This window comes from Antechinus flavipes, chromosome 2, assembly GCF_016432865.1.
Source record: "Antechinus flavipes isolate AdamAnt ecotype Samford, QLD, Australia chromosome 2, AdamAnt_v2, whole genome shotgun sequence".
NCBI lineage: Eukaryota > Metazoa > Chordata > Mammalia > Dasyuromorphia > Dasyuridae > Antechinus > Antechinus flavipes.
The window spans coordinates 343668959-343691828 of record NC_067399.1 but is presented as its reverse complement, the minus strand read 5'-3'; the positions used below and the strand labels follow the sequence as shown (position 1 = coordinate 343691828).

Below are 22870 nucleotides of genomic sequence, written 5' to 3'. Positions count from 1 at the left end.
AAACAAAACAAAACAAAAAAACCCTCAAGAAAAATAAAATTAAAAAGAGAGAGAGAAAGAGTATGCTTCAATCTTGAATGTAGAACAAATTGGAGTGAGGAGAGACTTGAGGTAAGGAGGTTAACCAAGAAGATTGTTGTAAATAATTCACATATGAAGCTATGAAAGTCTGAACCAGAGTGGTAGCAGTATCACAGGAGAGAAGGAAATATAATAAGAATTTTAAAAAGAAATGTTATAAAGATAAAATCATTTATTTGGCAAATTATTGTATGGAGGGGGATGAGAGTAATAAGAGGAAAATGATACACAGGTTTGAAACCTGGGTGATTGGAAAGATTATGATACTTTTAATAATAATAGGGATGTTCCAAAGAAAGGAAGTTTTAGGGAGAGAGATAATAATTTCAGTTTCATATTGAGTTGAAAATGTCTATTTGAATATATCTGTTTGAAATAATGTCTGCTTGAAATATTTAATAGGCAGTTAGATATACAGGCCTCGATACTAGGAAAGAAGTTAGTACTGTATAGACCTGGGAATCTTCTGCTTAGAGATGATAATCGAATGATTGCCAAGAGAAATAGTAAAGAGGGAGAAAAGAAGAGGATCCAGGACAAAATTTTAAGGAACACCCATAGTTAGCAGCATGATCTGAAAAGCCATCCAGCAAAATAACACTGAGGAGCATCAAATAAGTAGAAAGAAAACCAAGAGAGTCAGTATCACAAAGATAACATAACAAGGAAAAAAGAATGATCAAAAGTGTCAAAAGCTAGAGGTCAAGAAGGATGCCTTGAGAAAAGACCTAAGAAAAGGTCTTTAGATCTGCATTTAAGAGATCATTGGGAATTTAAGATAAAGAAATTTCAATTGAATCGTGAGATTAGAAACTGTTTTCATAGGTTATTTTGAAGACATTAAGTGAAAACATTAATTGCTGATCTCCTCAAAGTTTAGCCACAAAAAAAGGAGGAAAGATAAGAGACAATAGTTATAGGGATGGGTGGATCAAGTGAAGGATTTTTGGGGATGACAAGAATGTTTGTAGGCAATAAAAGCTAGTTCAAATTATCAAGACTTAGGTCTAGAGCAGGTCACAATTCAAACAACAGGAAATATTTTATAGGTTTATCATAAAACCTGGAAGCTCTATGTAAGATGTTTGAGTAAGTAAAGGATAAAGGCTTACATACAATTTAATATACCTCAAGTAAAGCTGACTTAGGCTATTTCTCAGGTAATAAAATATAATTGTGCTGCTTAGTCTAGAAGATAAAATAAAAAGCAATTAATTTAAGTTTCAGAAAGACAGATTTGGATTTTAGATAAAGAAAAACTTAACTAGCTATTTAGAACTATCCAAAAATAGAATGAACTACCTCATGAAGTAGTATGTTCCTTTTCACTGGAGGCCTTCAAACATAGATTAGATTGCTGGGTATATTGTAATGGTAGAGAAGTCTTCTATGGATTCTGTGATTATATGGCCATAATGTAGAGTGGCGCTATTTTAATAAAACAGCTTGAAAAGAATAAAAATGACCACATAATTCCTAATTATTTCTCTTCTGTTTTGTTTTTCAAAGGGTTCCATTGCTGTTGGGATAGACTATGATTGCCAGGAGAAGATGGTATACTGGACAGATGTTGCAGGGCGGGTAATCAGTCGAGCTAGTCTGGAATTAGGCAATGAACCTGAAATTGTCATCAGTTCAGGTAAATAGTGTTGGCAATTAGGGGAAAACAACATTTCAGATTTAGTTTTTCATTATTTTCAATTTATTTGACTATTTTGTCTATAGTCTGTCCTCCTGTATTCTCTTTCTTACTCAATACTACATTCCCACTACCTTCAAACAACAATGGTTGAATTCTTTACATCTATAATGTTGCCCAAAATGCAAGCCCTTTTCTAATAATCATAATTCAACATGTGGTACATAGGGATAAGGAAGATCCTTTGAGTATCACCAAAGAAAGGAGTAAAAATATTAATGCAGATTTTGGTGGTGATTATTAATACTTGTTTACACTGGAATCCTTATTGCCTCCTATGTCTTCTAATGTAAAAGAAAAACATTTTGAGGCACATCAGGGTGTAAAACACTATGAATAAATGCCACAAAAAATAATATTTTTTTTCACTATAAAGGATACAAAGGATGACTTTGGTCATCTTCATTTTTAAATTTTTAAAAATTTTGTCAGGGAGTATAAGGAAAGTTGTGATAATTTGACTTATTTAAACATGTTCATGGTTTTTTCAATAATCAATTAATAATCAACAAGAATTTTTTAAAGTTTTGGTACTGTATGCCAGTATGTTCAGTTCATCCCTATGCTGAACTCTGATATGAAGGCAAAAATTAAATAATAATAGCTGATATTTACATAGTAGTTTAAGGTTTATTTTAACTTATGCATTGTTTCATTTGACTCTCACAACAATCTTGTATCACCATTTTCTAGATGAAAAAACTTGAAGTTCAGAAAGGTTATAACTTTTCCAATAGTATACTGATCTACTAAGTATCTGAGGAAGAACTCTGACCCAGTCTTCCTGACACTAAGACGAGCACTCAAAAAGGGTCAAACTGACTCGTTATTCTATCAATGATCTCTTCCCCATTCTGCTCTTCCAGATTTTTTTTACTATTAATTTGCCTCTTGTGATTTTAATCACATTAAGATTCTTATTTGTAGTTGAAATGAGAAACATTCTCTGTGCTTCAAGTTCATTAACTGTACTAGTTTTTAAGATTTGCCTTTGCTTCTTTTCTAGGACTGATGAGCCCAGAAGGACTTGCCATTGACTATTTCCACAGAACTATGTTCTGGACAGATAGTGGTCTCGATAAAATAGAGAGTGCCAAGTTGGATGGCTCAGAGCGCAAAGTTCTCTTTGACACTGATCTGGTGAATCCCCGAGCCATCGCTGTGGATCCAATCAGAGGGTCAGCATGATATTTTCTTAGTCTTCTCTGTTTTTAAAGGATAATGTATTTATAAACATTTGAATCATAAATGTGAACAGGGGAAGAACAAAAATTACAATTCACATTTTAAGCTTTTCAAAATAACTTTCTTCACAATGTCTGATTGATTTGTGTAGCACAATTATTCTCTTTCTACAGATGATAAAACCAAGCTGAAACTCAAAGAGACTAAGTGATTTGTTCATGATCACACAATTATTACATATCAGAACCATAGTTTGAACCCCATTGCTTTTTCTAGCCATTATTATTAGCTGGAAAAAAATACATTGCCAAGACCACAAAAGAATGTTTCCATTATATATACTCTGAATGTGTGTATATGGGAGTTAATTCATTACCACTCAGTAGTGACTCAGCTTAAATTTTTTTCCATATTTTTTTAGGTAAGCTCACCAATTTCCACATGAAAATTTAAAAATTAATTTTCCAGTTCTTTTTAGACCAAGCAAGGCATTTAACTAAATTGGTGTTCAAATCCGAACTCAAATACTTCTAATTTATGATACTTTATATCAGTCTTTCTGGGACGCAGTTTCTTGGCCTATAAAATAAGGCTGTTGAACTAGATTGCTTCTGATATCCCTTCCAGTTATAGATCTAAGATCCTATGATATATGATCATAAAAGTAATCCTATGATGTTATGGGCCAGAACTCTGAACTTGAAACAAAGGATTCTTACAAGGTACTAAGTCAGTATTAATAGAAACAATAGTTATCTAATTTAGCATGGTTCAGTATGATTGATTTAATCCTACAAGGAGATGTTATGGGCCAGAACTTGAAGCAAGGCACTAAGTGGAATTGAGGAGACAATGGTTAAATCTAGTTTAGCATTGATTTAATCCTACAACAAATAGTGGTTTCCTAGTGATATAATGATTGGTATATACTCAGTATGGAAGATAGAAGCTAGAAGCTCTCAGAGTCAAAAGAAAGACAAGTGCACTAGAAGCTCTCGGAGGCTGAGACAGATTCATTCCATCATCCACCTTTGTGGTGGCTGGAGGCTGAAGCACAAACCTTTGGATTCGAAGAGATTCAGAGGGCAGAGAAGGAGGCAGGAGCTCAAGTCCACGGAACCACGGAGAGAGATAGGCCTCTAAGAAAGCTAACTGGATCCCAGGAAAGGAGACGAGACTTGGAAGAAGATAATAAAGAATTTGGACTTTAATCCCTGGCTGCGCTTGTGGTGATTACTGAACTGAAAGGAAAGCTGCTCCCAGAGACCCCAAGAAAACTTCAACAGAGAACATTACATTTTAGAGAGAACATTACGCTGTGAAAGTTTTTTTCTTTTAAGTGATACTCTTATCAAACTAAATTCCAAAAAAACTTCTGAGTATATATCTTTGCAAAACTTTTTCCTATATTTTTCATGTAAATTATTTATGTTATTATTTTTGTACTATAAATGCAAAGTGTTCTCTACTTAGGTCTCTATCAGTTTTAGTTGTGTTCTTCATATATTCATACTTGACTGCTTAGTCCACTTAAAACACATATGTTAATCCACATATGTCTATTAATGATCTGCAAATTGAACATCTTGGGAACACTAGTGATAATTAGGATTTCTTTCAAATTAGCTCATATTGACACCTGATTATATATAATTTTGTGATCTAAATGAAAAATTTACTTTAATTTTAAGTTCCTATTCAATCCAGCAGTAATTTCAAGGTGTTTGACACTATTGGGTGCTAGGCATAAATATAAAAACAAAACATTCCCTGCTTTCATTCTACTGAGTAGGAGCAATGTATTAATAGATGGATGAGGATATATGATATAGAAAACAGATTAAAAAATAATTTCAAAGGAGAAGAATTGAAGAAATTAGGAAAAATCCATTGCAGGAGTTGAATATTATTGGATAGTTTAATTCATTCACATTTAAAGGTAGGAAAATTTGGTTTATATTAAGATGTGCTTAATTTGTTTTAATTTTTCATTTTCTGTATATTTTTCAAAAGCATTTCATTCCCTCCTCTTCATTGTTTCATTTCCTTTTCTAATCTAGATCTTTATTTCTTTATTCGTGACCTTTATATTTATTTATTCATTCTTTATTTTCTATATTCTTCACAGAACTAAAGCTACTGAAGTAGCATGTTGAATTCTTTTTTTGATATTTTATTTATTCAATTACACGGAAAAACAATTTTTAACATTCCTTTAAAACCAAATTCTCTATTTTCTTTTCTTCATCCCCATTGAAAATGCAAGCAATTTAACAAAGGTTAGGCATGTGAAGTCATGCAAAATATATTTCCATACTAGTCATGTTATAAAAGAAAACACAGATCTCCAAAAAAAGTTTTTTTAAGAGTATGCTTTGACTTGTATTCAGACTCCATCAGTTCTTTCTCTGAAGGTGGATAGCTTTTTTCATCCTAAGTACTTTGGAATTGACTTAAATCATTGTGTTACTGAATATAACTAACTTATTAAGAGTTGATCATTATACAATACTGCTGTTATACAGCACAATTATTATACAATTATTGTTATGGTATTGTTTCTGCTATTACAGTAACATCAGAAATGAAGTTCTGCTCACTTTACTTTGTATCAGTTCATATGAATCTTTACAAATTTTTCTAAAAGCATTCACTCATCTTTTTTTTTTAAGTAACAAAAGCTTTTAATCAAATAGTAATAAAAAAAAAAAACAGAATATTCCCCTTGTAAACTTTGAGCCCATTTTCCAGTGGATATTATATACTCACTAATGAGAAGGAGACCTTTATAGGAAACCTGTGTTGTCTATCAACACATGGGGAAGATGTGCTAGATGCACTCATCATTTTTATTCCATCATAATCATATAATTTCTTTAGACATTCTACAATTGATTGCCTTCCTTTCAATTTCCAATTCTTTGGCACCACAAAAATAGCTGCTATAAATATTTTTATATATTTCCTCTTTTTCTTTTCCTTTTTTTTATTTGTTTCCTTTTCTAAACCATTTCAATGTTATTACCTTAATGATTCCCCTCCTCCCCCAGTTAGAAGTCAGTATGCATTTATTAAGCATTTACTAGGTGCCAAGCACTGTGCAAAGTGTACACAGAAAGGCAAAAGATAGTTCAGCTTTCAAAGAGCTCAAAATATGGGGTAAGAGACATCAAGCAGACAAATATAGACAAACAAGTTATTTACAGGATATATAGGATATGATTATGAGAAAAAAATATTAGAATAAGAAGGTTGGAAAAAGCTTTCTTATAGAATATAGGACCTTAGCTGGGACTGGAAGGAAACCAAGAAGTACAAATGGGAGAGCATTCCAGGCATAGGGGACAGTGAGAGAAAATGTATGGAGCAGAGAGATAAAGTATATTGTCTGTGGAACAGGAAGGAGGTTAATGTCACTTGATTGAAGTATGTATGGTAGTAAATAAGATGTAAGAAGACTGAAAAATTTACAAAGGTTTAAAGAAACACCAAACAGAGGACTTGCTTTGTGCTTAACTCTGGAGATGATGAGTGTATTGAGAATAAAGGAGAGGGTGAGTAGACATAGTTAGACCTGAACTTTAGGAAAATCATTTTAGTGGATAAATGGAATATGGATTAGAGTAGAGAGAGACATGAGACAGACATTGCAATAGTTCATGTTAGGTCATGTAGACCTGTACTAAGGTGGTAGCAATATCAGAAGAGAAAGAGGGCATGTTTGAGAGATATCACAAAAGTAAAGTGAGTAGGCTGTTGGAAGTGGTGTCATAGGAAAAGATAATGAAAAGTTGAGAATGATGCCTGTGTTGCAAGACTGGAATGATGGGGGTGCCTTTGTATCTATCATGTCTTACTCTTTAAAGTATCCCTTCCTGCAATTGATAAAAGTATTGCTTCATGATAAAAATTTTCTATGTTCCTGATTGAACAGTTTATTACTATCCTTAGCTCTCTCCCTTGATAAAAATTTTTTTCCCCTTTTGCCATGAAATCTCTCTGATTCCATACCCTCACACTCTTCTGGTTGTCAGTTGCTCCCAGAAAGTAGGATCAAATTCTTAAGCATCAAATCCCTACTGATCATACTTATTGGAAGTCCCCCATATCCATTCAAAGATTGGAAGTCCCCCATATGCATTCAAAGAACTTTCTTCATCTTTGGGAGAAATGAGACCTCCTCAGATCTCTGAAACAAGATTTCTCCCTTTCTTTATCATCTGTTTCAGTCCCTCCCTTTGCCTGTTCTTCTTTTTGAGAGAATACAAGAATTATTTTTTCTTTTCTTTGTTAATCTTTGATTTGATTAGGGAACATTCCATATTTTTTTATCCTCTTCCTCCTTTCTCTTTTTTATGCATTCTCCTGTTTTGCAGTTTAGTCTTGACAAAAAAAAAAAAGATATCTTGTGAGATTTAGTCTATGATGCTTCCGACCCATTTCTCTATCACTACTTCTATTTGAATTTCAGTTTTACACTTGTCTTATGTGCTATTAGAAATATCTTAATGGTTTCTCTATTATTATTTTTGTAGTTAACCACATAGATGTTATTTTCTTTTAGTTTTTTTGTTTGTTTTGCCCCCAAAGTGATTTATTTTGTTTTCTATGCCTCCCTCATTGCTGTATTTAACTTTCTTGTACTTCAGTTGTCTAGTGTGTTTGTAAAGCAAATATCTTTTTGGGGAGGTCTAGCATGTTAATTTTTTTTTTAGATACAAAGACAACTTTCTTCATCTCTCCCTTCTTCCTCAGATTAAAAATATTCAATTCTTCTAAAAATATTTCCATATTCACCAAAAACAAATATATTTTTGAGATCTGGTTTGCCTTATAAGAATGCTTCAAATGCCTTTTTTTAAAAAACTGAACATTTGCCTTTTTTCATTACTAGGTAGGCTCAGGTTTGTAGGGACTATCATCTTGGATTGCATCTTGATCTCCTTTGCTCTTCATAACACATTATTCCTTTCCCCCTCAGTTTCTCTTGGGCACAACAACAATATGTTATTCAAATTTACCTTGTAAACTTGTAAAATATGTTGTTTTTTATTTGAATTATTTAATTTAATCACTATGTGTCTTGGAGTTTGAATCATATGTGTTTTCCTTTGTTTTCCTAAAAGCTACCTATGGATTTTAAAAATTTAGTCCTTATGTATATATAGTCCTAGTTTTATATATTCATAAGTTATAGGCAGTTTTCCTGCAATATTTTTTACTTTATGATTTTCAAGTTTTTCGACTTATTAAATTCTTCTGGGAAATCTGTAATCCTTATTGCTTCTGTGCATCCTATGTTTGAAATATGTTTGGCTTGAGTAAATATATATATTTTTTTAAAGTTAAATTTTTGCTTCTCTTCTTCTGATTATCCTTTACTTCCCAATTCGTTGGTCTCTCTTGATTTTTTGTTGATGTTTGGCACCATGGATTTAAGTTTTCGATTCTCCTGATTATTCTGTCAAATTCAATGTTCTGATTTCACAATTCTTATTCCTTTTTTTAAGCTATTCAAGAACATCCTGCCATGGCTCCATGCTCTCTTAGGGTTCCTCAACTTCTTATTTCTCATCAACTACTGATTCATTTTCTTTGTCTTAGGTATCTGTTACCTATCTCATAGTATCTGTTGTAATATAATAAATATCTGGACCTGATTTGGTTAATTTATCTATTTTTTTTTCTAAATTCAGGGACTATTTCATTTTGTTTTTGCATTCCCAGTGCCTGATATATAGGAAGGAATAATACTTATTGAACATAATATATACATACATTACATTACATAAAAACATAATTTAACTTTTAATTCAAAAAATGTTTTCTTGAAGTATGTAAGTATAAAGAGTAAAAGGTGAAGAAAATGTTTCATTTAATATTTCTTACATTATGTTGTTCAGGCTTTAATATGTCAGGTTTTTCTAGGAAAATCCCCCATCAGGGGATGTCTGATGATTCCCCTGGCATCACATGGGATGCCTGAACAGGACCTCTCACCTGTGAGCAAGTTGCTAAATTGCTGGATTGGCTCTCCTCACATTGGTAAGACACCATGCATACACAATGCCCATGAGCTGCTTCTCTGAATAGTGATTAGGGCTTGCCTACTGTTCACATGCTGATAATGCTTGCAAAAATGTATATCAATAAGGCAGTAAGGCATAATAACCTGGAGTCCTTTTCACACCCTATGAGTCTCCCGCCTCATTCATCTCATTTCTGAGATCAAAGGACTCATATGCCATGAGCTCTTAAAAGATGGCCACAACAGCTGGCTCTTGGGGAACAGAGAGAGGAATCTGGAAGGGTACCAGAGAGACCACTTTGCATTCAGCCCATGGAACTCCCCTGTATTTGTTTAAAGAAAAAATCTGGTAAATGGAGAATGATAACAGATTTGAGACAAATAAACTCAGTCGTGAAAGACATAGATTCTTTACAGGCAAGTTTACCATCCCCAAACATTATCACCAGGGAATGGCCCTTATGGATAATAGATATTAAAGATTGATTTTACTTTATCCCTTTTCACCCTGAGGACAAGGATAAATTTGATTTTTCAATACCAACATATAATTTTACCATTACTTCAAAAATATTAAAAATTCTTTTTTTTTTAAAACAATTCTTACAGGAATTCTCCATACATCATATTTTTGGGATTCCTTACAACTCTTCAGGACAGGCCATTATACAAATTCTAGGACTAATCAGATCCTTAAGAGATTTATCAAAAAATAAAAACAGGGAGATGGAGATAGGGTCACTCAGAAAGATATGGATAAAACAATGTACACAATAAATTACTTAAAATGTGATTCAAATGATTTAAATCCAGCTATGAAATACTTTCTGGTGAACATAGAGATAACAAAGATAACACCCCATCTTCATTAAGAAGCCCCCCCTAAGAACGAGACCATGGTAATGAAAAAGGGTCCTAAAGGTTGGGAGGAACCCTATAGAGTTCTCATGTGGAGGCCAGGATATGCTTGCATCTCCACAGGAGAAAATCTTCAGCAGTGGATTCCCACCAGACATCTCAAAATAGTCCATAGAACTAAAGAGGAAAAAAAATGAAGAAGCAATTGTCCAACAGGAGGAGAAGATGTGCCCCCAAGACATTTTCTGTGTATATAGGTTTGTGTTACACACAATCAGGACTGGCAACAGAGGTCAAGAGGTGGGCTGGACCCACCATGGCCTGGTATTATCTCATGGGGGATGGGATATCATGTAACACATGGTGGGCATGCAAGGGATGCCCTGTCATAACAACACCCTCGTCCATGTTGGAGGATTGCAGCAGTATGTCTACATAATGGATCATCAGGTTGGCCCCACACAAGCTTCCATGAGACATATTTTTGTCACTCAAGAATTGGGCCGGCAGTGTGGCACATGGAAAAATATCTTGGACCCTGGTTCTTGGACAAATGGCATGGGAATTGAATACAAGTTCTATACTAAAGCCTTTCTGGGAGGAAAATATGCATTTATGTGGGGAGACTCTATGACTGTTATCAAAGAAACATTAGATTTTTACAATGTTACTTGTTGGAATTGCATACTGAAATTGAAAATCAGACTGTATTTGTGATCACTAGAGCTCATGTATCAATGTTTCCTGTCAAAAGTGAGAAACAGACCTTAATCCCACTAGAAAAAAGAGAAGTATCATTGGAAATAGGAGCAGAAACAGAGTTATTGAAACTCCAGGCTCAATTACAATGTGAATCCAAATAAAACTACTGAAAAAATCAAACATTGGTTTGATAATCTCTTTTGTGGTGGTTAAAATTATAATTATGAATTGTCCTATGTGTTGTTATGTTCTTACTGCTTTGTTGTTGCCCTATAATACTAAGATGCTTTTATAGATCTTTCTCTACCGTCCTTTTAGAGGTTGCAGCTCAAGAAAGGACTTTTAATCTAAAAGATAAAAAAGGGGAATTGCAAGGGTATGGGATTCTGCTAAGGGGAAGTACTGAGGCCACCTCTACCTTTGATGCACAGTAAGTTTTCTGCCATGTTGCAGAAAAGCCCTTGTTGTGCAAGGAGCATTGATTTGTGATTGTGGAAAAAGGTGTAAACTGAGGGTCACAGTCAGTGGCTACATGAACAGGGCCTCTGCCCTGTGTACCAGCTGCTGAATTGCTGGATTGGCTCTCCTCCCATTGTAGATACTATAGATAATGCAAGGCCCACACTGATCACACTTGCAAAAATGTATCTCAGCAAGGCGGTACAGCATAATAACCTGGAGCTCTTTTCACACTCTATGAGTCTTCTGCTGTTATGGGCCAGAATCTAAACTTGAAACAAAGAATTCTTACAAGGTACTAAGTCAGTAGAATTGATGGAGACAATGGTTATCTACTTTAGCATGGTTCAGTATGATTGATTTAATCCTACAACAAATAATGATTTCCTAGTGATATAATGATTGGTTTGTACTCAGTGTAGAGCATATAAACTAGGAGCCTCAGCCAGGATTCATTCAGAGAGATTCAGAGGGCAGAGAAGACAGGCAAGAGCTCAAGTTCTTGGAACCAAGGAGAGAGATAGGCCTTTAAGAAAGCTAACTGGGCCCCAGGAAAGGAGACAAGACCTAGAAAGAGATAATAAAGGATTTGGACTTTATCTCCTGGCTACTCGTGTGGTGATTACTGAACTGAAAGGAAGGCTGTTCCCAGAGACCCCAAGAAAACCAAACCAGAGAACATTACATCCCGCCTCATTCATCTCGCCTCTGAGATCAAAGCACTCCTATGCCATAAGCTCTTAAAAGATAGATGCAACAGTTATCCACTTAGAGTCAAGAATAAACTGCTCAACATCTCTACTATATCTGTCAAGCTCCTAACTCCTACCATACTATCCATATCTATAAAGAAGCAGCAGAAAGTAAAGTTTATATTGCCACTTAGTGATGCACTTGTCTCTTCCTTCTTTCCTTCCTCCCTTCTTCATTTATTTCCTTTCTTTCTTCTTTTCTTTCCATTCCTGCTTAATATCCTTCACTCAAGTCATGACTGCTAACCAAAGGCATTCCACAGGTTTCTGAGCTGGACCCTTTTTGTTTCTTCTATTCTATTTTGCTTGGTAACTTAATCAGCTACAATAGATTCAATTATCAATTCTATGTTAAGCATTGTCAAATCTACTTTCTCAGCCCTAATCTCTCTGCTGACCTTCAGTCTCATCTTGCCTCTTTTCCATAACTGGATGTCTTATAGACATCTTAAAATAAACATTCCAAAACTGAACTTATCATTTTCCTTCTCCACTCTACAATCCCTTCTCCTTCCTTCCAAATTACCCTATTATTCTCAAGGGCACCATCAATCTCTCAGTTTTGAAATTTAGGTGTCATTCTTAATTCTTCATTCTCATTTTCTATCTGATTTGTTCCTAAGACCTGTTGATTTTGCCTTTGTATCATCTCTTGCATATTTCCCCTTCTTTACCCTGACACTACCACAACTCTGATCCAGGGTCTTGTCTCCTCATGCCTACATAATTGAAATAGGCTGATGCTTAGTCTGCCTGGCACAAAATTTTCCCCACTCCAGTCCATCTTCCATTCAGCTATCATCATGATTTTTCTAAAATGTAAATCTTACCAAAGTTGCCGATTCCTCCACCCCACCCCGTCAAGTTCCAGTAGCTCATCTATCACCTCTAGAACCAAAGATAACATCTTCTGGTATTCAAAGTGTTTAATAACCTAGTCCCTCCCTGCCTTTTCAATCTTCTTACTCCTTTCATTGCTCTACATGTAGTATGCAGTCCATTGACACTAGCCTTCTTATCATTTCTGCCAACCCATTAGGCACAATCCATTAGGTTGTGAGGGTTCCTTGAGAGCAGGGACTATTTTTTTTTTTTTTTTACTTTATATCCCTAGTAATTAGTACAGCGCCTGTTACATAGCTGTTCATTGATTCAGTTAATTTGACTGACTTTCACTCTCCCTTTCCTTCTAATCAGTTTAACTCTGCTTTACTAAGTTTCTTTCCTTTCCATTTTGATTAGTACCTAATTGTGCCTTCAGTGCTTAATTTTGCTCACTTTCCTTTTTTTGTTTTTTGTTTTAATTGTTTTATTTTTCTGGCTACACATGTATATTAACTTTTTAAATGCACATTTCTTTGTGAATTATGTTGTGAGAGAAAAAAAAACAACAGAAAAAAGACGTGAACATAGTATGTGTTGATTTACATTCAATCTCTGTAATTCTTTTTTGGGATGTAGATGGCTTTTTCTATTCAAAGTTTATTGGGATTGCCTTAGATCAATGAAACAATGAGAAGGACAAAATCTTTCATAGTTGATCATCACACAATGCTGCTATTACTGTCTACAATGTATTCCTTTTCTGCTTGTTTCACTCAGCATCAGTTCATGTATATCTTTCCAGGCCTTCCTAAAATCAGTTACCACAACTTATTCAGCCATTCCCTAGTTGATGGGCTTCTACTCATTTTCCAATTCTTTGCTACCATAAAAAGAGCTCCAAAAATGTTCATATGTGAGTCTTTTCCCCTCTCTTATGATTTCCTTGGAATACAGACTCAGTAGTGCCACTACTGGGTCACAGGACATGCACAGTCTTATAGGACATTGGGAATAGTTCCAAATTACTCTCCAGACTGGTTGGATGATTCTGCAACTCCACCAATAAAGTAATGCTTTGTCCCAGTTTTCCCACATCCCCTCCAACATTTATCATTATCTTTTTCTGTCATCTTTGTAAATCTGAGAGGTGTGAAGTATACTTCAGAGTTATTTTAATTTGCATTTTTCTAATCAATAGTGATTAGAGCATTTTTTCATATGATTAGAGATGGCTTTAATTTCATCACCTGAAATTTGTCTGTTCACATCCTTTGACCATTTATCAATTGGGGAATGACTTTCATGCTTATAAATTTAACACAGTTCTTTATTTTAATTTTTTAATAACTTTTTCTTGATAGAACACATGCCAGGATAATTTTTTACAACATTATCCCTTGCATTCACTTCTTTCCGATTTTTCCCCTCCCTCCCTCTACCCCCTCCCCCAGATGGCAAGCAGTCCTAACACAGTTCTTTATATAGTTTAGAAATCAGATCTTTATCAGAACACTGGCTATAAAAATTTTTTTTCCAGCTTTGTACTTCTCTTTTAATCTTGTTTGTGTTGATATTTTCTTGCAAAACTTTTTTTAATTTAATGTAATCCAAGTTGTCTATTTTGCATTTCATAATGTTCTCTGGTTATTCTTTGATCATAAATTCCTCCCTTCTCCAAAGATCTGATAGATAAATTATCCCTTGCTCTTCTAGTTTGCTTATGGTATCACACTTTCTGCCTAAATCGTGTACCCATTTTGACCTTATTTGGATATGGGGTGTGAGATATAGGTCTATGCTGAGTTTCTGACACATTATTTCCCAATATTCCTAGCAATTTTTGTGAAACAGTAAATTCTTATCCCAGAAGCTGGAATTTGGGCATTTATCAAATACTAGTTTACTATAATGATGATTCTTGTGTCGTGTATCTAACGTATGCCACTTTATTTTTTAGCTAGTACTAAATAATTTTGATAACTGCTGCTTTATAATATCATTTTAAATCTGGTACTTCTAGGTGATTTTTTGTATTTTTTTCATTAACTCCCTTGATATTCTTGCCCTTTTACACTTCCAGGTGAGTTTTGTTATAATCTTTTTCTAGCTCTATAAAATAATTTTTTTGGCAATTTGATTGGTATGACACTGAACAAGTAGACCAATTTAAGTAAAATTGTCAATTTTATTATATTAGCTAGGCCTACTCAGGAGTAATTAACATTTTTCCAATTGTTTAGATCTGATTTTATTTGTGTGAGAAGTATTTTATACTTGTGTTCATATATGTGTAAAATATTTTATTTTGTCTAAAGTTATTTTAAATGGAATTTTTCTTTCTAACTCTTGCTGCTAGGCTTTGTCAGTAATATATAGAAATGCTGATAATTTGTGGGTTTATTTTACATCCTGCGATTTTGCTAAAACAGTTCATTGTTTTAAGTGGCTTTGTGGAGGATTTTTTAGGATTCAAGTTTTTTACATCAATATTCAGTAGGGAGATTGGTCTGTAATTTTCTTTCTCTGTTTTGGCTCTTCTTGGTTTAGATATCAATACTATATTTCTATCATGAAAGGAATTTGGCGGGACTCCTTTACCTAATTTTCAAAATACTTTACATAAGTATTGGAATTAAATGTTCAGGAATAAAATCTCCAGGACCAGATGGATTTACAAGTTAAGTTTTAGTAAACTTAACTTAAAACTTAACTTGTAAATCCATCTGGTCCTGGAGATTTTTTCATAGGGAGTTCATTGATGGCTTATTCAATTTCTTTTTCTAAAATGGGACTATTTAAATAATTTATTTCCTTTTCTGTTAGTCTAGGCAATTTATATTTCTTTAAATATTCATCCATTTTGATTAGATTGCCAGACTTGCTGTTATACAGTTGGGCAAAATAGCTTCTAATCATTACTTTAATTTTTTTTCATTGGTGGTAAATTTATTCTTTTCATTTTTGATACTGATAATTTTTTTGTCTTTCCTTTTTCTAATCAAATTAATGAAAGACATCTATTTTGTTGGGGTTTTTTCATAAAACCAACTCCTAGTTTTATTAATTAGTTGAATAGTTTTCTTAGATTTCAATTTTATTAATCTTTCCTTTGAGTTTCAGAATTTCTAATTTTGTATTTATTGGGGGTTTTCAGTTTGTTCTTTTTTTAGCTTTTTTTGTTGCATGCTCAACTCACTGATCTCCTTTTTCCCTATTTTATTCATGTAACTATTCAGAGATATAAGATTCTAACCACAAAATAAACACAAAATAAATAAGAAAACAACATTTTAAAGATAGAGATATAAGATTTTCCCTAAGAACCACTTTGGCTACATCCTACAGGTTTGGGCATGTTATCTCATTATAGTAATTCTCTTGAATGTAATTATTGATTGTTTCTATGATATGTTGTTTGATCCACTCATTATTTAGAATTAGATTATTTAATTTCCAATTGGTTTTTAGTTTATCTTTCTCTGGTTCTTTATTGAATATAATTTTATTGCATTATGGTCTGAAAAGGAAGCATTTACTATTTCTGCCTTTCTACATTTGATTATGAAGTTTTTATGCCTTAATATATAGTCAGTTTTTGTGTAGGTGCCATGCATTGTAAAGAAAAAGCTGTATTCTTTTCTGTCCCTATCCAGTTTTCTCCAGAAATCTATTATATCTAGGTTTTCTAGAATTGTATTAATTTCTTTTTTTATTTTGTGGTTAGATTTGTCTGATTGTGAGAAGGAAAAATTGCAATCCCTCATTAATATAGTTTTGCTATCTATTTCTTCCTGTAACTGGCTTAATGTCTTCTCTAAGAAGTTGGATTCTCTGCTTACTACTTGGTGCATATATATTTAGTATCCTTACTACTTCATAATTTATGGTATCCTTTAACAAGATGCACTTTCCTTCTTTATCTCTTTTAGTTAGATCTAGTTTTACTTTTGCTTTATCTGAGATCAGAATTGTCACCTTTGCTTTTTTTTTTTTTTTTGCTTCAGTTGAAGCATAATAAATTCTGCCCCCGCCTTTTATCTTTAGATCATTTCTTGTAAACAACATATTGTAGGATTCTATTTTTTAATCCACTCATCTGTTTGCTTCCATTTTATGAGAGTTCATCCCATTCACATTCACAGTTATGATTACCAGCTCTGTATTTCCTTCCATCCTATCTTCTCCCCTGTACATACTTTTGTTCTCTTTCCACTCCATCCCTTCTTAGTAGTGTTTTGTTTTTAACTCACTCCATAGATAATAAGATAGAAGCCCTACCTTCTTTCAACTCTCTCCCTTTCTCTTACCCTCTTCTCCTAGGGTTTCTGCCCTCCCTTCTATTCAGCCCCTCCCTTTTCTTTTCCCTTTCTCTTACTTTTTTAGAGGTTAAATTTCTATACCCAACTGAATGATTGTTAACCCTTCTTTGAGCCAAAACTAATTCGAGATCAACCTTCAGACAATGCTCATCCCTCTCTCTCCTTTCCCTCTGTTGTAATAAGTCTTTTGTTCCTCTTCATGTGATCTAATTTATCTCATTATACCTCCCCTTTCTTCTTACAATACAGTCCTTTTTCCACCCCTTACTGTTTTGCTTTTTTTTTTTTTGATATCACATCAATCATTTCACAACCACTCCCTCCATCTATGTGGTGCCTCCTCTAACTGCCCCAACAACAGATACCATTCTCAAAAGTTACAAATATCATTTTCCCATTTACAATTTAACCTTTAAATAATAAATATTTCCCCCTTCTTTACCTTTCTGTGTTTCTCTTGAGTCCTGTGTTTGAAGATCAGATTTTCTGTTTAGCTCTGGTTTTTTTTTTTTTTTTTCAGGAGAAATGGTTGAAAGTCTTTTACTTCATTAAAACTTCATCTCCTTCTCTGAAAGATGATGCTCAGTCTCTCTGGGTAGTTAATTTTTGGTTGTAATCCCAGGTCCTTTGCCTCCAGAATATGGTATTCTGTACCTGAATTTGCTTTTGTCTGGCAGTTTACAGTATTTTTTCCTTGAGACTGTAGTTCTGGAATTTTGCAACAATGTTCCACAGGGTTTTCAATTCAAGTATCAAGGAGCAATAGTCAGGAATACCCAGGATCTGGCAGTATTTCCCGTAAAGGATTGGAGGGCCTGGAATACCATATTCTGGCCTTGAGCACAGCAATCCCTTGTCTTTGAAGTGGATAGCCTGGCTATCTTCCCAGGAAACAGTCTGGTTTCCCATAATTTGCCTTCTGAGCTGGTACTGAGGGCTGCCCTACTGGTCTGCTTCTCTTTGGTCCTGAGCCAGGACCAAAGGTTTCAGTTGCTGATCTGCTATGTTTAAGACCCTCTTATTGGCTTTCCCAGACTCTGTCTGAGCTGTGCTGAGCACCCCTTTCACCCTTGTGAGACTGACCTTTCTTGAAGCTCTTCCAATCTGTCTTGAGCTGAAGAGTGGTTTCATTCCATCAGATTGTTCAGAGACTTGGTTCCATGTGGTTTTTGAGGGAAATTTTGAGGGAAAGCTCAAGTAGCTTCCTGGCTTCACTCTGCCATCTTAGCTGCAAACCCAGAAGTCCCTTTACTCACTTTCCTATATCACTTATCTATGAATTATTCGAGCTTATGCCCCCTTTTAAAGGGGGGAGATTTTATTCCAGTAGTAACTCACTATTGAGTAATCATTGAACATAATAAGATTTTTTAAAAAGTATAATCAAAGCATGATTACCATTGTGTGATTTGACCTTAAAATTTTACCTAATGTGAGAAATACTTATGTATGAACCACTTGGGCACTTTATAAAGGGTCAAATAGAACTTGAACTTCTTTAATGAACTTTCCCTGCTCCAAAGACCTGGAATTTTATAAACTAATAAGTATGCAAATGCTTGTCTAATACCTCTCATGGAGTTATTGGAATATGGTATATCAGAAATGTGGAACTGATAAACCATAATAAGATTAGTACTTAGGGTACCAACAAATATCTTCTTCCCTGTTCTGGTCCTCCATGGGTTTCTATAGCTATTACATTCTTGCAGTAACAAAAGGTAGAATAGATATTTGATTGGAGGCTTGGGGAAAAGAAATGGAGTTTAACATATTATTCCTTGTGCTTTCACAGTTCCTTTAGGACTATAACAAAAAAATATACTTGAATGATAATATTTTTAAAATATATTAAATCATCCACAGCAACCTGTTCTGGACTGACTGGAATAGAGAAGGACCTAAAATTGAAACCTCTTCTATAGATGGAACAAATAGAAGAATTTTAGTGAATAAAGATATTGGACTACCTAATGGTTTAACCTTCGACCCCTTCTCTAAACTGATTTGCTGGGCAGATGCAGGTAATTTCATTTACTACAGATAATATGCAAATATTTAATCTTTTATTGTAATGTATGTACCGCAATGGGCAAGATTTCTTTGTTTTGGTTTTGTGTTTAATAAACAAAGTTAAAGTAGGTATATAGCACAGAGTAAATTGTTACAAAGTTCCTTCCAGTCATCCCTGGGAAAGTCCATTGCATAGACTTGGATTCTAGGTTGATTTTATTTTTCTGTGATAATATTACCATCTTGGTAAAAAGCAGGTCTTATTCATGCATGCCCACACCCATCTCTGGTCCAAAAAACCAAAAACAATTAAGTATTTCTGCTAAGATGATGTTTGAAAAATCATAAATGATGAAAAAGAAGTCTCTAAATTGATGATTGGTATTCCTTGATATTCCGTTATTATATACATAATCCATTTTTATTGTTCTGAGATCATCCTTTGTTATGTGTGTAGATCTATATTAAGTAGGTTAGGGCTTTACAGAAGAGAGTTCTCCCCTGGAGTTTATGATCTAAATTGGAAGAGAACTCAAATGAGGCACTATGAGATTCAGTTATCCACAACTTTCAAAATAGTTGAACACTAAATTAGGATTGAGATTTTTGACTAATATTTGAATAATTTTCCTTTTCTAAGATTAGTTTTATATTGTCCAAAACTATATTGAAAATGATTAATATTTTCATTTATATTTTAAAAAATAAAATTGCTTTTAAAATTAAGGTCTTATTGTCTTTGGCTTATGCATGTTTTATAATCATACTCAAAAGCATGCATATTATCATATAAATGGAAAAAAAGTCTTTCCACTAGTATTTATGGTAATAGGTTTTAGGAATACACAAACCCAAATTTAGTTGCTTATATAATTTCTTCAAATCAAATCTGAATCATCTTTGTGTAAAGGAATCAATTTAAATATAAGAATAATAATGAAAGTGCTATTGAAATATTATTTTTGGATTAATAAAATAGAACTGAGAGTTGATGTTTCAAAAGAAAAGACAGTGGTAGAAATGCTATAATTATTTTGATGTTTTATTTTCCACATTTAATTTTCATGGAGGGAAAGAGCTCTTCAATTTCTTGAAGCATGAGAGTATGGTGTTCTTTAATTATGGCTTCTGATTTTTTTTCCCAAAGGGACCAAAAAACTGGAATGTGCATTATCAAATGGAACTGGAAGGCATATAATACAAAATAACCTCAATTACCCCTTCAGCATTGTTAGCTACGCAAATCACTTTTATCATACAGATTGGAGAAGGTAAATTGAAGAGCATAATGAATAATCTTGAATTTAAGGGGAAAATAAAAGTATTCTAGAATCATTTTACTCAGCCAACTATGTGATCATCAGTGATAAGACTCGCTCTAGATGAAGTTAACTTGCTTTCTCTAGGCCTGTTTTATCGCTAAAAGGAAAGGAAGTAAGAGTGCTGACTTTGGAGTCAGGAAGAACTGGATTTAAGTTCTGTCTTTAACACATATAAATTGTTGACAATTATTGTAATTGTTGACTTATTCTCTTAATGCCATAGGCATTTATAATACTGTTATGATGGTTGCAGATACAACTAGATGGTTAGAAAGATTTGAAATGTCATATGTAATCCACTTTTGCTTTATTTTTGTATATAGAAATGTATGGGTATACATGTGTAAGTAAGTCTAAGAAAATTCTGGAGTCAGTCTTAAAAAAAAATCTTGACAAAAGTCTAGATTAACTAACATTAACATATCTTTATAAAGACAAAACTTACCTTGCTTTTTAAGTCAGTCCTTTTGTCCACATTCTCCTTGCCATTAGCAAAAAATTAAGCTTTTATACATAAAAACCTTCCAAATTATTACTTAGAAGTGGACCTGTTTATTTTCTATTTCCTTTCTATTTCTAGGGATGGTGTTATAGCAGTAAATAAAGAAAATGGGCAGTTTACTGATGAATATCTTCCAGAGCAAAGATCACATCTTTATGGAATAACTGCAATATATCCCGACTGTCCAAAAGGTAAATAAATCTAGAGGTGAGCATCAGGATCTCATTTTGTAAAACAGAAATGTGTCAAAGATAATGCATAGGAGCTAACTTTTTTTTTTTTTTAGCAAATATGCTACTTTCTTCTGGAGTACACCACTGTGAGAGATAAAAGTCAATAGTATGCATTTAAGTCCCCTTGCCATAAAAATCTGCAGCTATGCAGGTACTTATCAGTCACCAAATTCTCCTCCCTAGCACACTACATGAAAAAGGGTCATCTTCCCTGTACCCCTATCTTTAAAATCCATGATAAAAAAAATACTCAGTATAAGAATAAGAAAATGACTTTCAGAATTTTGATGCAAGTTTCTTTGACATGGCCTAATTTCTCAAACATACAAAATTAAATCAAATTTATAAAAAGTAAGAGACATGCCCCAATTGATATGTGATCAAAAGATATGAACTATGCCCAAAGGGCTATAAAATCATGCATAGTCTTTAACCTAATAACACCACTATTAAGCAAGAGCATTTTTCTTTAAAAAGGAAAAGGACTTATATGTACAAAAATATTTATAGCAGTTCTTTTCTCAGGGCAAAAAAAATTGGAAACTGAAGGGATGAGTATCAACTGGGGAATGGCTGAATTTGGTATTTTATTATGATGAAACATTATTATTCTATGGGGAACAATGAACAGGATTCTCAGAAAAACCTGCAAAGTCCTTTTGTGAACTCAAGCAAAGTGAAATGGTGCTGTGTACAAAGTAATAGAAAAGCGAAATATTCTGGGATGATCAATTGTGAATGACTTTTGCTATTCTCATAATAATATGATCCATGACTACTCTGAAGGACTTATGATGAAAAATCCTATCAATATCCAAAGAAGGAACTAATTGTATCTGACTACAGATTGAAGCATTTCCTCTCTCTTTTTAATACTTTTTCTTGAGGGTTTTCTCCCAGGGAGAGATCTGTGTTTACTTTCACAAAGAAAACTTTTTGTTTTGTATAACTTCACATGTGCTTTCTTAATGGGACCTGGGTGTGGGGATAAGAAAGAAAATCTAGAACTCAAAGTTTTAAAAACAAAGGTAAAAATTGTTTTAAATGTAATTAGGAAAAAATTAAAATATTAAATTTTAAAAAAGAAAATAACTTTCTCCTTCTCTTCTCCTTCACTATATAGGAACAAAGTAATGAGTTTTAAACAACAGAATTTTAACTTTGAAGAAAGACTACTTTCTACCAATGGTTGGAAGTGAAGAAAATGAAAAAACAATAAAGACCTATAGTAGTTTCTGGATATGCAACAAAATGAGGGCAAAGATTAGTAAGTTTATTCTGCGAAAGCTTATACCTCAATCTTTACTACTGTATTTTCTAAACAAACAAACAAACAAACAAAAAAAAAACCCACAATTATCATATTTCAACTTTAAAGTAAAAATCATTAAAGAAAAAGCAATTAAATTCAAACTTTTATAAACCTATAAACTGATCTAAATTATAGATTCTTTTTGGCTAAAAGATTATATAGTTTTACTAAAATGTGCATTTAAAGAAAAAACCAGAGTCCTAAAGATCACAAACTTTGAAGAGGTTGTATAAGTAAGGTTGATGGAAAAAAAGCAATTAAGTGCTTTGAAATTCTAAATGATAATCTCTTTACCTCACCAACAGTGAATTTCTTTTAGTATTTATGCTAGAATAATTCAATTTGTATTTTGAAGTACTTAAGTCCCTCTATACCTACAGTAGAAAAAGTTAAATTCATGTATACTTATAAGGTATATTTCTATTCAAAAGTTCTGAATTACTTTAATAAAATATTTTAAGTTTTCCTATAAATGAGTCTTTATATGACTTTATATGACTTTAAATGAGTGTTTATGACAAACCTGGGACTAAAAATAAAGAATAGAATTCTAAATTCTATGCAGTCTCAATTACAAAAT

General features: G+C 33.3%; 1 protein-coding gene across 3 annotated transcripts in view; it reads left to right on the top strand.

Moving 5' to 3' along the window:
* The window catches only part of NID2 (nidogen 2), a 117351-nt gene extending 94588 nt beyond the window's left edge, over positions 1-22763 (top strand). For 2 of the 3 annotated variants that reach the window (XM_051977943.1, XM_051977942.1), the window contains 6 exons: positions 1591-1720; positions 2787-2958; positions 18775-18932; positions 20069-20192; positions 20824-20936; positions 22102-22763. In XM_051977943.1, coding sequence (XP_051833903.1) covers positions 1591-1720; positions 2787-2958; positions 18775-18932; positions 20069-20192; positions 20824-20936; positions 22102-22112 — 708 coding nt within the window. In that variant the 3' untranslated portion in view covers positions 22113-22763. Of the gene's footprint in view, positions 1-1590; positions 1721-2786; positions 2959-18774; positions 18933-20068; positions 20193-20823; positions 20953-22101 lie in introns of all 3 variants that reach the window. The other variant, XM_051977941.1, reaches the window with a different exon arrangement.
* The last annotated feature ends 107 nt before the right edge of the window (positions 22764-22870 follow it).